This window comes from Artemia sp. Qi Xiang Cuo, chromosome 13, assembly GCF_049724085.1.
Source record: "Artemia sp. Qi Xiang Cuo chromosome 13, ASM4972408v1, whole genome shotgun sequence".
In the NCBI taxonomy this organism is placed as follows: domain Eukaryota; kingdom Metazoa; phylum Arthropoda; class Branchiopoda; order Anostraca; family Artemiidae; genus Artemia; species Artemia sp. Qi Xiang Cuo.
In genome coordinates, this window is record NC_142806.1 from 43,963,850 (window position 1) to 43,980,312 (window position 16,463).

General features: G+C 35.1%; 1 protein-coding gene across 1 annotated transcript in view; it reads right to left on the reverse strand.

The window, feature by feature from the left end:
- LOC148945322 (tachykinin-like peptides receptor 86C) overlaps window positions 1-16,463 on the reverse strand; it is a 418,581-nt gene that overhangs the window by 184,408 nt on the left and 217,710 nt on the right. Inside the window, exon 5 of the mRNA XM_089099004.1 lies at window positions 10,754-10,834. Coding sequence (XP_088955130.1) covers window positions 10,754-10,834 — 81 coding nt within the window. The remainder of the gene's footprint in view (window positions 1-10,753; window positions 10,835-16,463) is intronic.

Genomic DNA, 16,463 nt, shown 5'->3' on the forward strand with positions numbered 1-16,463 from the left:
GAGTTCATATTATGTTTTATTTGATCTGCATTTCAAGTGATACTAAAGCATATTTCTTACAATTTAAGACTGTATATTACCCACTATTGGTATTATAGCTGATGAGAGCAAAATGCTGCTTGATAAATCAATCCAATATTTCTTTATGCTGTTCAATTACTTCGTGGTTATTCAAAAATATTTAGTTTTACGTTTATGTTTTTAAGATAATTTCAATTCTATACTGAAAGTTACTAATGTGAAAACTGGTGTAAGACTATGAAAAGCTTTATAGATTCGTTTAGTGTTGTCAGGGTACATACTCACTTTTGACTCTTAAATCAGTAATTCTGTTTTTTATACTTGACCTTTATGTTTTCAGTAAAGCGCTAGATTTCTATACTCATAAAAGCACAAGGAAACATAATTAGTTGGTTTATTTGTACTAGTTATATTAATATATATTAAATAGGCTGTGAAGTAATAATTTTTGTCTGTCTTAAGTTTCAACTTCGCTATTTACTTCCCTCGGAAAAACTTTGTTGTTTTAATTTAATCGGTTAAAGATAAATCAGTATTGAAATCGATTGTTGTTGATTGTTGATCGATTGTTGATTGTTGTGGAGAGCAGGATTGCCAACTGGACATAACTTATGTCAAAAGGACATATTCCTATGAGCCGGAACACAATGATATAACAGAGCAAAAAAGAGACATATTTTTGAAATTTGGGACATAAAAAGGACATATTTTGCTAATTTAAAATGTCATTTTTCACTGAAGTTCTGAAAGTTCTAATTGAAAGTTCTACGAATCATAAGTGATTGGAGGGTGAACAGCCCCCCTACACCCGTCATTTTCCCAAACATGTCTACTCAAAATTTTGAGATTGCCATTTGCTTCAGCATATTTGAAAGATTCAGCATTTATGTTTTTGTGGATGACGACCCCCCTTAAGACTTTCAGGGCAAGGGCTACGATTTATTCTAGCTACTCATTATTAGCATAAAAGATTTCTATGGAAGGGTTGGTCGAATAAACTTTGGAGGGGACTCAATGGATTGAAAATCAGAAGTTTTAGTGCCACTTTTAAGAGTCAAGAGTGGTTAGGGGCAAATTAGTCACCCCCTACCAGACACATTCTCTTTTCCCTAGATGCATCTAACAAATCTTTTTAGATAGTCATCTTGTCAAAAATAGCCCAAAGAATATATAACAATGCCTTCAGCGTTGACACAACCCCTCAGAGCCCTGGGACAAGTGTTGTAAGTTATGCCTCGGGGCATATAAGGCTTTTATGGAATGGGTAGTCGTATAAACTTCAGATGGGGCTCATTTGATTGGTAATTGGAAGTTATATTGCCCTTTTTCAAGAGTAAAAGTGATTTGAGGGGAACCAAAACTCCCGTGTCTATCATTTCCGACGACCAGCATCCAATCAAAATTTTTAGACATCTATCTTGTTCAGTGTTGTTGAAAGATCCAGTAGTTATGACTTTGGGGATGTCAATCCCCAGCCACAAGAAGAAGGACTGTAAGCTAGGAATTTCTTTCATTGTTTACAAATAGTATGCCCTGGAACAGAAGTTCTAGTGCCTTTTTTAAAAGTCACAAGTGGTTGGAGGGCAACTAGACAACCCTCCTCCAAGTAGCGGGGGCATAATTACTTCCATTGGGCCCCTAGCAGATTCTCAAGGGGTTTCTATAGCACCCCTGTTTCCGTGATACCGCTGGCAAAATTCCCGTGAGAGCCTCTGTTTCAATGAGACCCATAGCAGAAACCCATAGGATTTTGAAGGTTTCCCTAGCCAGAATTTTAAATTCATCCCTAGCAGATTTCGATAGGATTTTAAAGTCACCCCTAGCCATAGGATTTTAGTCGGATGCCTTGTGACGTGACACGACACACCCCTGTTTTGTGACCAAGTGTTACATCAATGTTTACCTATGTAATATGGATGACGCAATTGGATTTCAAGAAGACACATGGATTCTGGAAGCCTCACAGCAAGAATCCCGTGACGCAATGGGAGACAAACCCATCTTTTCATGACCAGGTGTTACTTCAATGATTACATTTTGGGAAGACACGCCCTCGCATTTTAAAGGAAATACCGTAGTTATGGTTACAGATTGTTCATAGAGTAAATTACTGGGTATTGAAGCTTTATCCTTGAACAAGGAATCTAAGAAAGACACAGGGTTCTCTACATACAAATTTATTAATAAAAACAAATTTACAATGTTATTAAAACACAGAAAAAGCAGTTAAAAACACGACAAAATGTGAAAAAAATATAAAAGGATAATTTAAAAAAAACACATCCATAAATTAAAGAAAGATATTACAATAATTTACAAAGCGAAGGGTTGTTATTAGAGCTAAATTTAAGCCCTCATTGAGCTATTTCCAAGAGCCTTGAACGATATACAGCGTTTCTTTGAGTGCATGTTAGGTATTTTATTCCCTTCTAAACGAAAAACATTCTTTAATACATTCACCTTAACTTTTAAGCTGTAGAACATGTTACTCAATGCAATTCACGCCACAGTGCCACACTATTACTGCTCTGCAGCACCCTCTGACATCGCATGATCATTCCTAAAACATTTTCAGACATTTTTTGTTAAAAATTACACATTCCAACCGGTGATTCAAATTTTCGCAAGCCAACCCTATCATGATGCTCCACAAAACCCCTAGACCATTACAGCCTTACACACATGTCCCTCCATAATCCATGTGGCATCTCCCACCAATAAAACCTAAGACATTTACAATATTTTCTCTCCAAAATTAAGCTTGTGAATTTAAATTGAACACTGTTTTTATTTGAGCGGCGGGAACTCGGCATTTCATTGCTAGAGCTTGATACTCCAAGCAATACACGCCATAGTTTCACAATAATACTGCTCTGCAGCACCCTCTCATATTACATTATCCTTCCTAAGACATTTACAGACATTGCCTGTTAAAAATTAATTATTAAATCTGGTTATTCATGTTTTCGTAAACCAATCCCTATCATGATGCCTCCCAAAACACACCGCACCATTACAGCTTTACACACCTGTCCCTCCATCATCCACGTGGCATCCTTCACTCATCACCCCTAGTACATTTTTCACCCTTTTACTTCCTAAAATAAGCTTGTGAATCTAAATTGAACACTGTTTGTATGTGAACAGCGGAACTTGGCATTTTATTGCTGGAAAATGATACTCCAAGGCAATTCACGCCACAGTGCCACACTATTACTGTTCTTTGGCACCTTCTGATATCACATCATCATTACTAAGACATTTTCAGACATTTCTTGTTAATAATTACACATTCAATCCGGTGATTCAGGTTTTCACAAACCAACCCTATCATGATGCCTCCCAAAACACCCCACACAATCACAGCTTAACACTCCTGCCCCCCGTCATCCACGTGGTAACCCCCTCATCACCCCTAGGACATTTTAAACCCTTTCCCTCCAAAAATAAGCTTGTTAATCTGAGTTGACCACTGTTTTATTTGAACAGTGGAACTTGGCATATAATTGCTTGAGAGTGATTCTGCACGGCAATTCTCGCCACAGTGCCACACTATTAATACTCTGCATCACTCTCTGACTTCACATCATCATTCCTAAGACATTTTTCAGACATTTCTTGTTACAAATTACGTATTAAATCCAGTGATTCAAGTTTTTCTCGAACCAACCCTTTCATTATGCTCCTCAAAACACATCACACCACTATAGACATTATGCAGCTGTCCCCCATAACACCATTTACCAGCATTTCGTCATTCCTAAGACGTTTTAAGATATTTCCTAATTAAAAATCAAGCCTTAAATTCATTGGTTCGTGTTATCGCAACCCAACCCTCCTGATACACTGCATCAATTTTCAACCTATTTGAGACTATTACTCACCCCCTGTGGCACCAGCTACCATCCAACCATCATTCCTAAGACATTTCAAATATTTTTCATAATAGGGTGATAACCCTGCTTCTGGCCCCCGGTTACAGTGCTTTCACCTCCAATTCTGCTGGCTTCCACCCGGGTAAAACCAACTCCAGCTCAATCTATGCCCCTCCAGCCCTAACTACGAATCCGTCTCTGGTCGCTTCAGTTCTGGATCCCCACTTCTACCCTCCGATACCACAATTCCCATTCAGCCAATTCCACTTTAAGTTCTGCCAATTCCATGATTTTGCATGCGGCTGTCTCAGTGGTAATCTATGTTTGATCATCGAAATTAGTTACTTTATTATAAGTTCTCGGTCAGTATCATTTGTAAATTGGAAGGATAATCTTCTAGATCATATTCTAAAAAGTGAGAATGAAATATTCCGAGAAAATGTATGCATATGATAAAGTTATCGTCTCATTGAAAGCTGACAATGAAAAATATTTGAATTATGAAACAAGTGCTAATGGCGATCTTATTGGAAATGTATACGTGCGTTGTCATGACACTAAGGAGTTAAATTCCTTTGCAATCAACATTACTGAAGGTGAATATAGTAGAATAAAATTTCCAAAGATGATGGTGCTAAAAGAGAATTTTATTCTAAAACTTTTAGTTGACGACGAAGATCAACTTCCTGCTACCGTTGCTGGTTACACATTACCCGTTGATAGATCATATCACCATCTTTCTGGAATTAACATTCAAAAGAAGACAAGAAGAAAACGGGTATACTCGGGCATATATCATAAGCCATTATGATAAAAATGAACATCATAATAAAATAATGAACACCTTAAATATACTCATAAAATAAGTTGTCATGTTTTCTCTTCCAATGTTACATATTTCCATTCTGGGGTATACAAAACTTTTAAAAGCCTCATCATACATTTAATTGTTGATACTATCGGCTTCACGGACTACGTCTGTTGGCAAACCCATGATGGTAGCAGTAACATTTGCTGATTCATTATTTTTCATCAATTCATCTTTATCTTCCTTGGTGATATTATCTTTCAAAGCCATTTTTATTTTACTTGAGGTTTTATTGTCTACCACGACACTATTTTTGCATATGTCTCAGTTTTGACACTTGGATATGATATGACTCATGATAATGTTACAGCAGTATGCCAGTCTTTTTTTTTCTTGTGTTCTTTTGAATGGTAATACCAGAAATATGGAAATAGGATCTATCAACGGTTAATGTTTTACCAGCAACGGTAGCAAGAAGTTGACCTTCTTCGGCAACTAAAATTTTTAGACTAGCATTCTCTTGGAGTATTTTCATCTCGGCAAATATTACTCTCGCATATCCAGCACTTTGAAGGTGGAAATTCATGGATACTCCACATGAATTTAACTCCTTAGTGTCATGACAGCCCACACATACATTTCCAGTAAGATCGTCATTTACACTTATTTCATCAATCAAATATTTCTCTTTCTCTGCATTCAATGCTACGATAACTTTATTATGTGCACACGCTTTCTCGAAATACTTCAACTTCATGTTCTTCCATGATGGTACTATTGAAATTTGCAAGGAGGTCATTTTTCATCAAATCATCTTTAATCTCCATGCTGATAATGTTTGCTAGTGCTCCTTTTATTTTACTTGAGCTTTCATTGTCTATTACAACTTCATTTTTACATAGGTTACAGTTTTGATACTTCGATAAATATATGTCTTATGATATTGATGATGAAGGACGCCCGTTTTCTTCTTGTCTTCTTTTGAATGTTAAAACCAGAAAGATGGTATAGATGGAGGGGTATAGATGGAGCCGGAGCCAGTTTTACCGGGGTGGAAGCCAGCAGAATTGCAGGTGGAAGTGTTGTAACCGGGGGCAAGAAGGGGGGGGTTATCAACCTATTAAAAAAAATATTGTGAAATGTCTTAGGAATGATCGTAGGGTGGTAGCAGGTGCCAGAGGGGGAGTAATAGTGTCAGACATTCTGGGAATTGCTGCGGCGTATCAGGGGGGTTGGGTTACAAAAACATGAACCAATGAATTTACTGCTTGATTTTTAATAAAGAAATATCTTGAAATGTCTTAGGTATGATGAAGTGCAGGTAAATACTTGTTAGGGGGCAGTGTTAGGGGGCAGTTAGGGGGCAACGCCTGTACTGGTGTGATATGTTTTGAGGAGAATCATGAAAGGGTTGGCTCGTAAAAAACTTGAATCAATGGATTGAATGTGCAATTTTTAACAAGATATGTCTGAAAAATTTCTTAAGAATAATGATGTAATGTCAAAAGGTGCCACAAAGTAGTAATAGTGGGGCACTGTGGTATGAATTGCCTTGGAGAATCACTCTCTATCAGTGAAATGCCCAGTAATGCTGTTCAAACAAAAACAGTCTTCAATTTAGATTCACAAGCTTCTTCTTGGAGGGAAAAGGATGAAAAATGTCCTAGGGGTGATGAGTGGGGAATGCCCTGTGGATGACAGAAGGAAAGGTGTGTAAAGCTGCGATGGCGGGATGTGTTTTGGAAAGCATCATGATAGGGATTGTTTAGTGAAAACTTGAATAACCGGATTGAATTTGTAAATTTTAATAAGAAATGTCTGAAAATGTCTTAGGAATGACGATGTGATGTCAGGGGGTGCTCCAGAGCAGTAATAGTGTGGCACTGTGACGTGAATTGCATGGAGTAATATGTTCTATCAATGAAATGCCGAGTTATCACTGTTCAAATAAAAAAAAGTGTTTAATTTAGATTCATAAGCTTCTTTTTGGAGCGAAAGAGTTGAAAATGTCCTAGAGGTGATGAGTGAGGGGTGCCACGTGGATAGCGGAATGGCAGGTTCGTAAAGCTGTTATGGTGTGGCAGTGATTTTGGAGGCATAATTATAGGGTTGGCTTGCGAAAAATTGAGTCACCGGATTGAATGTGTAATTTTTAACAAGAAATTTCCAAAAATGTTTTAGGAATTATGATGTAATGTAATAGGGTGTCACAAAGCAGTAATAGTGTGGCACTGTGGCGTGAATTGCTTGGAGTATCCATCTCTAGCAATGAAATGCCGAGATCCCGCTGTTCAAATAAAGACAGTGTTTAATTTAGATTCACAAGCTTATTTTTGGAGGGAAAGGGTTGAAAACGTCATAGGGGTGATGAGTAGGGATGCCATTTTGATGACAGAGGTACAGGTGTGTCAGGCTGTGATGGTGTAGGGGTGTTTTGTGGAGCATCCAGATAGGGTTGGTTTCCGAAAACTTGAATTACCGGATTGAATGTGTAATTTTTTATAAGAAATGTCTGAAAAAAAATTTCTTAGGAATGATGAAGGGGGTGCAGAGGGTTGTGCAGAGCAGCAATAGTATGGCACTAGGGCGTGAATTTCATGGAGTAACATGTTCTATAGCTCAAAAGTTAAGGTGGATGTGTTAAGAATATTTTCAGAGGAGGTGAGACTAAAAATCTAACATGCACTCAAAGAAACACTATTTCCTTAAAGGCTCTCGGTATTAAATCAATGGGGGCTTAAATTTAACTCTAATAACAGCCCCTCCCTCTGTAAATCATTGCTAAGATCCCCCATATTTCTTTAATTTACTGATGTTTTGTTTATAATTTATCTTTTTATAAGTTTTTTTCCCATTTTGTCGTGTTTATTAACTGCTTTTTCTATATTTCATTAATGTTGTAAATTTGTTTTTATTAATAAATTTGTAAGTGTGAAGCCCTGTGTCTTTTTCATATTCCTTTGCTACAGGATAAAGCTTCAGTACCCAATAATTTACTGAATGAAAAATCTGGAAGCCTAACTACGGGATTCCCTTTAATATGCGACAGTGTGTCTAGCCAAAATATAAACATTGAAGTAACACCTGGTCATGGAAACATTGGCGTGTCTCCCATTGCGTCACGAGAATCTTTCTATGAGGCCTCCAGAATCCATTTGTCTTCTGGAATCCGATTGTATCATCCATATTACATAGGTAAATATTAATGTAACACCTGGTCACGGAAACAGAGGTTAGTCGTTTGCCGTCAAAGGGCATGTGTTTAAAATCCTATGGTTAGGGATGACTTTAAAATCCTATGTGAATCTGCTAGGAATGACTTTAAAATCCTGGTTAGGGATGACTTTCCTGGTTAGCGGAAATCTTATGGGAATTTGCCATGGCCCTTATGGAAACAGAGCTCTCATGAAAATCTTACCAGCTGTGTCATCGATACAGGGGTGTCATGGAAATCCTATGGGAATCTGCTATGGGCCTCTGGGAAATAATTATGCCATCACTACTCACCCAATGTCCTCCTTTCTCTATATGCATCCGACAGAATTTTTGAGATAGCTATTTTGTTAAGAAATAGTCCAAATAACATAAAACAACGCCTCCAGGGCCGAAACTTCCCCCCAAAGCCCTGAAAAAGGGTTGCAAGTTACTCGTCGGGGGCATAAAAAGTTGATATGCAATGGGTGGTCTATAAACTTCAGACGAGGCTCATTTTATTCAAAATTCAAAGTTCTATTTCCTTTTTAATATCCAGCAGCGGTATAAAGACAACTAGCCCCCCCCCCCACTGACATCTCTTTGTGACACAGTCATTTTGTTCAAATTAGTCCAAAAACATATAATAATCCAGAGATAAATACAGCATATATAAATTTCTATAGTGATTAAAGTCAATACAACCAGAAATCATAGGCAACGCAATAAAACTTCTGAAGTGAAATGCAATGTGGGCAAAATATATTATTAATATTTTTTTTACCAGGGCACTTCACATGATGTTTAGTTGTCGTAGAAACTTTGAAATGAGCTTATTCGACTGAAAATTTGAAGTTCTAGTGCCCTTTTCAAGAGTCAAAAGTTATTAAAGGGCAACCCAGCTTCCCTAGCGTTCTACAACGTCACTGGACTCAGAGATTGTACCTGATGACATGCATGAGAATTACTCTGATGGGCAAAAAGCTACAAAAAGAAGTCAAAATACTGACCCTCATGCCGACCACACTTGTCAGGAGGAACTCTCCTAGGAAGATGAGCCTTATTTCCCACAGGTACTTTTTACTGTTTAAATGTTCATATGAATTTTGTACTTTAACACTGGTTCATTCTGTAAGGATGTACTAACTGAATTTTTTTGTTTTCATGATATTTGATGTTCACTGACCTCAAGAAGTTCACAAAAAAACTAGTTTCTGAGATTTCAAGATGGACATATTATGGACGTATTATAGACAAATATGGACATAATTTGACTGAAAATGAAAAATTTTTGGATACTGACGGGACATATTCATTGACTCAATAGTTGGTAACCCCGGTTGACAGTCAAAAGTTAATGGATGAGCCAGTTTTAACTTTGATAAGTGTAGCAGTGTTGACAAATGACAAACTGGGTTGGTGATAATTCTGATAGATGCAGCTACATTGATTAAAGATCAATGTATCAGATGAATTGGATAAACATGAGACTGTATTAATTTGCTTAATCGTAGTAGGATTTACAAATGAATGGGTTGAAGTTGAGTCGATAATAATTTGGCTTGAGATAGCGGGTGTATCAGATAAATCAACGCCCTTCCTGTGTACTTGCTTTTGATATTTGCTTGATTACGGTATATCTCTTCCAAGTATATTTGTTCAAAAATATCCTCTGAGTCACTCATACAAGTCTCGATGAGTTTTTCCAAGTTAGCTCAGCAAGTTTTCAAATCAAACTGATTTCTCAGCGATAAGGGGGGTGAATAATATAATCTTTGTTAGCTGGTAATTAACAAACTTGGAATTATATAGCAAAGTAATTAACAACTCGGTGTGTAGGTGTTTGGAAATAGATAAGAATCGCTAGGAGGTATGTCTCAGTAGGTTTAAATAGTCGTAAAGGATATCTCTACGGGGTTGTTTACAAATAGGAATAAGATCACCAGTCTGTCAGTTTTGAATAAATAATTGGTAATATCATACACCTATAAAAGTTATCTCAATGAGTCTAAATAGTAGCAAAGGATATCTTTGCGGGGAATATTTACACCAGTCTGTCAGTTTTGAAAGAAAAATTGGTGACGTGATACATCTATAAAAGCTGAAAATGGACTTTTATTTGGACATTTCTATTAGTAAAATTCTAAATGGACTTCTATTAGGACATAATCTATAAGAATGAAAGGTGTTTGGGATTACTAAATTCAATATAAAAATGTTACGAATCACGCGTTATTTCACTATAGGGATATCTTTACTAAATTCTACTTAATTACTAAATTCAATAGAAAAATGTTACGAATCACGCGTTATTTCAATATAAGGATATCTTTGCGGGGAATATTTACACCAGTCTGTCAGTTTTGAAAGAAAAATTAGTGACGTGATACATCTATAAAAGCTGAAAATGGACTTTTATTTGGACATTTCTGTTAGAAAAATTCTAAATGGACTTTTATTAGAACATCCTCTATAAGAATGAAAGGTTAACGCCTTTCATTTTTATTATTACTAAATTACTAAATTCAATAGAAAAATGTTACGATTCACGCGTTATTTCACTATATGGTGCAGTAATGTGCCCCCTGAACCTCCAACTACCCGTTTCTAGACCTCCGCTATCCCTCAATAAAAAAAAACCTCCTACGACCACTAGAAATTGCTAAGAAAAGATTATGATTGCTGGATAGAACTTGGGTTCCGGAAGTATTTGGTTGGACATTTGGTTGTTTAAAAAAAAGAGAAGATTTTGCATGTTATTCTGAGTGGGAATTTCGTGGAAAAATCAGCCTAGCACCAATGTGAATACAGGGATGGACATAAATTCGGATATTTAAAAAAAGTGTAAATAACTTACATGTAATCCTGGGTGGAATAAACGGACGGACCGTCTGGCCAGTGAACGAAACAGATTGTACGGACTGCCCCATTCAGATAACTAAAAAGTAGATAGGTAAAATTATTTATTTTAAAGTTTAACTCAGAGATCCTTTAACCCAAATACCCGAGGTTAACTGCTAATAGATAAAAAAGTTAGCAAAACATAAGAAAATTTCATTTGAATTTAGGAGGTCAACTGTATATGGATCACATGCGTCTTTTTTTTCTTTTTTTTTATATAAAGGAAAATAAGTAGAGAATACCACATGAGGAATTCCTGTTAAATGTATTCCTTTTCATATACCTTTGTTTTCGATATCTTCTCTTTCTTTGTTTTTTGTTTTAATTTTGGTTTTGTCAAGATTATTTAGCAGAGTATCCTTAATACTTCTAATAGTGTCATTACCTTAAAATTTTTCCCAGAAGTATTTTAAAAACAAAGATCAGTTGGAATACATAAAAGTAGAAAGAATAAATTTTTTAGGTTTTTCAAAGGCGCTTGAATAATTTGAGCTAATTAAGAGAAGCTACCTTTCGGAAGTTTCTGTAATAATGTTCTTAAAATAATAAAAAATTAGTAAAAGATGTTATTAAGCTTTAAAAAAAATCTTTAGCAGATTTTTCACCTTAAAAAGTTGCCTTATTTTATTTACAGTAAATAAACATGTTGGGCAAAATAACTAAAGACTCTGAAATGAGACTTCCACTGTGCTAGGTTTTTGACGATTGGTCTGAAGAAAATCTATAATCGTAAGATTTCGTAAAATTTTAAAAGAAAACCCTATTTTAAAAACTCTTCTCAGTGTTTTCGCTGTAAAATACATAATTTTCTGTTGTTTCGATCCAGAGTCTTGAAAATTAAGCTCCAATACATATTTTAGTATTTTCCCACTCAACAATCTACTTTAAATTTTGCAGATGGCACAAATGTTAAGTTCACAGTAGGAAGGAAGGTTTTTTTTTCACGATTTGAAATTGAGGGGAATAGTCAACTCTTGTTCTACAAAGCAAGTCCGAAAAGTAATGAATAATAATAAGCCAAATTCATGAGGCGTCATTCCCAACCGAACAATTGTGGTATTTGACAAAAAAAGATGTGGAAAAAGAGAAATGGGAGGTACGCTGCACCTCCCATTTCGATAGAAATCACTGTTAGAAATCACTATTAGAAATGGAAATCACTATTAGAAATCACTATTTATTCATATCTTTTTTAGTGCATAGTAATTAAAAAAAAAATTCTGATGGAAGTCAATAGCAAAGTTGAAACACATAAGGAGAAAAATGATTGCTTCGCAGTTTGTGTAACATATATTTGCAAAATTGGTACATATAAACTTACTCGTGACAATTCCCTGGATTTTTGAAATTCTGAAAAAATAGTGCTTTGCTGAATACACAAAACCAACGTAACAAAATAGCATTTGGAGAAACAAAATCCTTAAGTAGCCTGCCGAAAATAAACACTAATTTACAAGGTTCTCAATTGTTTTTCATCGGCCATGAAATCAAAGAATTTTAGTATATTCTTTTGTTTCCTTAAAAAAATTAAACCAAGCTTAGTTTTCAGTGAAGCCGTATATTTTTTCTAAGCTCTAAAAATATAGGGAAATATCACATGTCAGTTTATGTGAATCTGTTTTACAGAAGTATGTTACACAAACTGCAAAGCAATAATATTTTAATTTTTTTTTTAGTTCAACTTTGATCGTTTCTTCTATCAGAAGAAAATTTGGTTTTTAAATTACTTTCTGGTCATCGGTAGGCTATAGAAATATATACTTACAATATACCATACAAATGGATCTTGGTCTAACTTACGTACAAAATCGAAAAAATAAACATAAGCCTTTCTAAAAAAGGGCTTTACAGGAGCTACTAATGCCGATAGTAACCAAAATGATAAAAAGTAGAATTTTTATAAGAATTTATGCACCAAAGGTACTGGATCTTATGCTTATTCCAAATATATAAAATTCCTTCAGTTTAATGTTGTCCATCAGTAGCTACAGGCCTGAGGAAATTTGCCTGACTTTTGAAACAGATGGAAGCACCCCACAAAAGCAAGGGGTTATAATGAAAATCGCAACATTAGATTCAACATAACAGAGAACTCCAAAGTAGGGGTTTTCAAGATCCCATATACAAAAGCTCCTACCTAAGTAATGCCACGCGATGGTACATTTGTTTCTGAAAAGTCACGTAAGCTTTGCAAGATGAATAGTTATTATTTATATTTATCATATTGCTTGATTTAACGAAGTTAATTCACTTCATATTTCATTAAAATTATGTTTGGTGATGCATAATTGCTCGTCTGCTATTGGGAAAGAGGTGCGGTGGGTCATAGTGTAGGCGCGGGAGGGCCGATCCTTAAAGGAGCAAGTTTAAGTGACCAAATTTTCTAACTCTTCATGAACCTTGATATAAATATAGAAAGGATTACGGCGGGGGGGGGGGGGGGAGAAACAGGAATTAATCTCTTTGCGGGATGACACCTCCCTTCTTGTTGCAGAAGATGTTCCTTGCATTAAATAAATTCCAGAAACAAAAGAAGTCCAACGAAAACAGGATCGACCGCTTTGTGGCACGTTAGAAAGAGGTTTACCGCGGCCGTGCCATTTCCAAACAAAAATGAATTCCAAAAAGGACTCTATCGAAAAGTGGCTTGTTTAGGCACTACGTTAAAAACTGGTTTTCGTCACAAAACTTAAATGTCTCTTGTTTTGGCGTTTGGCATAGATATAAAGACATATCCATCGTATATATGGGTCTGCTAATTACGAGTTATGGAATTGGTACTTTGAGTAGAAGATGGCATATGAGAGGCGAATCTGTGATGTTTAAGTGATATTTTGAAGTCTAATTTCTTATGTGTCAAACGTTCAAAGGTCTAGATAAATATTTGCAGCTATCCCATACACAGGTTTCAATATACATCCTTCGTAGTGAAAATCAGTGACCTTTAGCACTAATTAATGAAAATTCGCGTGGGGATATTTTTCACTGTCCGTTTTGTTCCGATAAAATACCAAAACAGGTAATGTTTCAATAGAAATGCTTGCAAACGGTATTTTTCTTAATCTAGAGGGTGGGTTAAAAATTAGTTCTTATTCGAAAATTTGAATAAACTTGCCCTGAAAATCAGGAATGTTTAGCATACTTTCATGTGTCATACACTATTAATTGGGAACTTTAATTATACCCTTGGTCTTTCAGAAGGAGTTTAGAAATGTATTTTGAAGAAGTTGTAAGTTATCAATCTTTATGATAATTAAATTTAAAAAGATTTAAAAAGCAATTTTCTTCAACTGAAAGTAAGGAGCAACATTGAAACTTTTGACGAACAGATATTATTCCGTTTATAGGCTGCCTCCTCCTCAATACGCCTCTCTTCACGCTCAAGTTTTAACCACTTTAAAAAAGTCAATTCGTCTAATTAAACGGTCGTTGTGTTTCAGGGGGTTCTTTTTAAGAATTTGGAAAAAAGGTCTAACTTTAGCTTAAAGAGCGGAGTATCGAGGAGGAGGCACCCCATATCTATAATAATTTATTTTTTTTTATTTTAGTGTTGCTCCTTGCTTCCAGTTGAAAAAAAGTTTTTCTTAAAATTTAATTTGTGATCGTTTTTCGAATAATAACGGGACACACACCCCCCCAGGTGAAAAATCCCCCTGGGTAACTTTTCCAGTGAAAATACCCTCAAGGAAAGTTCCCACGCGTAAAATACTTCCCCCATGAATTTTCCCTCGTAAAATTTCTTTCTTACTACAAATGCCTAACCCCAGCCAAATAAATCTTGTTCACTATTCTGGATGAAATATTCTTCTGAGAATAATCTTACTCGAAAAAATGCTTGTTTTTAACTTTATTTATTATCGTCTTTTAATTCATACCAAAAATCAATTTTGAAAATTTTTCCAAGATCCCTCCCCTCCAACGGGAAGTTTCTTGTGTGTAATATTTCACAGCAGAGAATTATTACTGATTATAATTCTTCATGGATTATTTCTCATGAGGTAAATGAGTAAATTGTGTATATTAATTCAGAAAAATTTCCCCCGTGTAAAATTTCAGTTGAAAAGTCATCCCCCCCTTACGATTTTTCTGGCTTCCTCTTTCCCTGTTTTTTTCTTTTTTACTTTTTTTAGAATAAACTTGTAAATTTGGTCAATTATTGGCACCTTTCTCAAATTTCCCCTCCCCCCAAAATTTTGCTTATTGGCGCCCTTGTCACATTGCCCCCCCCCCTACCAAGACTTTGCTTATATCCGCCCCTGGACTAGAGCTCTCAGTTTCTGATCTAATCAGCACCCTCCAAAGTCTCAGTGACCATAAGATGGACTTTTGGATGACGAAAGGGCAGTCCCCCTTCCATAAGCAATAAATCCTGCTCATTTTGGGGTTTAATAATACCCTACTTTCATGATAATAGCGTAGACCAGAAATATTTCAAGAAAGTAGACCAGAAAGCATTCCAGATGCGTTGTTTAAAGTTTCTTTTACACCTCCCCCTACCCCCCCACCCCCAAAATAAATCATATCCCCTCCCCCAAACAAAAATTATGGTTATGGCCCTGGTGATTATGCATCGTTTTTTAGCTCCGCTATCCCCTTGTCTCTCACTTAGAACTAATTTTGTATTTATCTAATGGTTCAATGAGAACTGTGATGTTTTGGCAATAAAATACACCCTTTGAGATATTTCCCTCCCTCGCTAACTGCAGAATACTCAGAGGATCCAATTGAAGAAGTTTAAGGGTCTTTTTATGTTGTAATTTGTCCACCGCTTGCAGATAGTATATATATATATATATATATATATATATATATATATATATATATATATATATATATATATATATATATATATATATATATATATATATATATATATATATATATATATATATATATATATATATATATATATATATATATATATATATATATATATATATATATATATATATATATATATATATATATATATATATATATATATATGTATATGTATATATATATATATATATATATATATATATATATATATATATATATATATATATATATATATATATATATATATATATATATATATATATATATATATATATATATATATAAATATATATATATATATATATATATATATCCAAAATCATGCTTATTGTTTTCCAAAATGTATCGCGTTCTGTTGCTTGCTTAAGATGATCTTGAGTGTTGAATTATATCATATGCTCTTTTTTCTCACGTTCTTTAAAAGTAAAGATAATTTTTCATTCTGTCTTAGCTTGTCATGTAAAGATGCAGATTTTAATGTTTTAGCTTTTCATTATTCTTTCTACTGCCAGGTTGAATACATAAAAGGTCAAAATCGTTAATGAAGTTTTTTCAGAATGATGATTCGAGCAGTAAAGAAAGTTTCGTAAGGTCATAATAAATTGTCGGCACTTCACTGTGTTCAATATTGCCATGTAATTGAACATAAGAAGATTGAACTTGCAAGTTAGGTCGCTGTGCTATTCATCTATTCTCTCGGGATTTTGGCACATGAGTAGTAAGCTAGAATGCACTCCGGCCAGTGATTGCGTAATATGCCTTACCACGGGCCAGGCATCTATATATTTGAACCCTACGCCTGAGGCATCGGGTATGTGTGTAGGTTTTCAAGTAATTGGGTTACC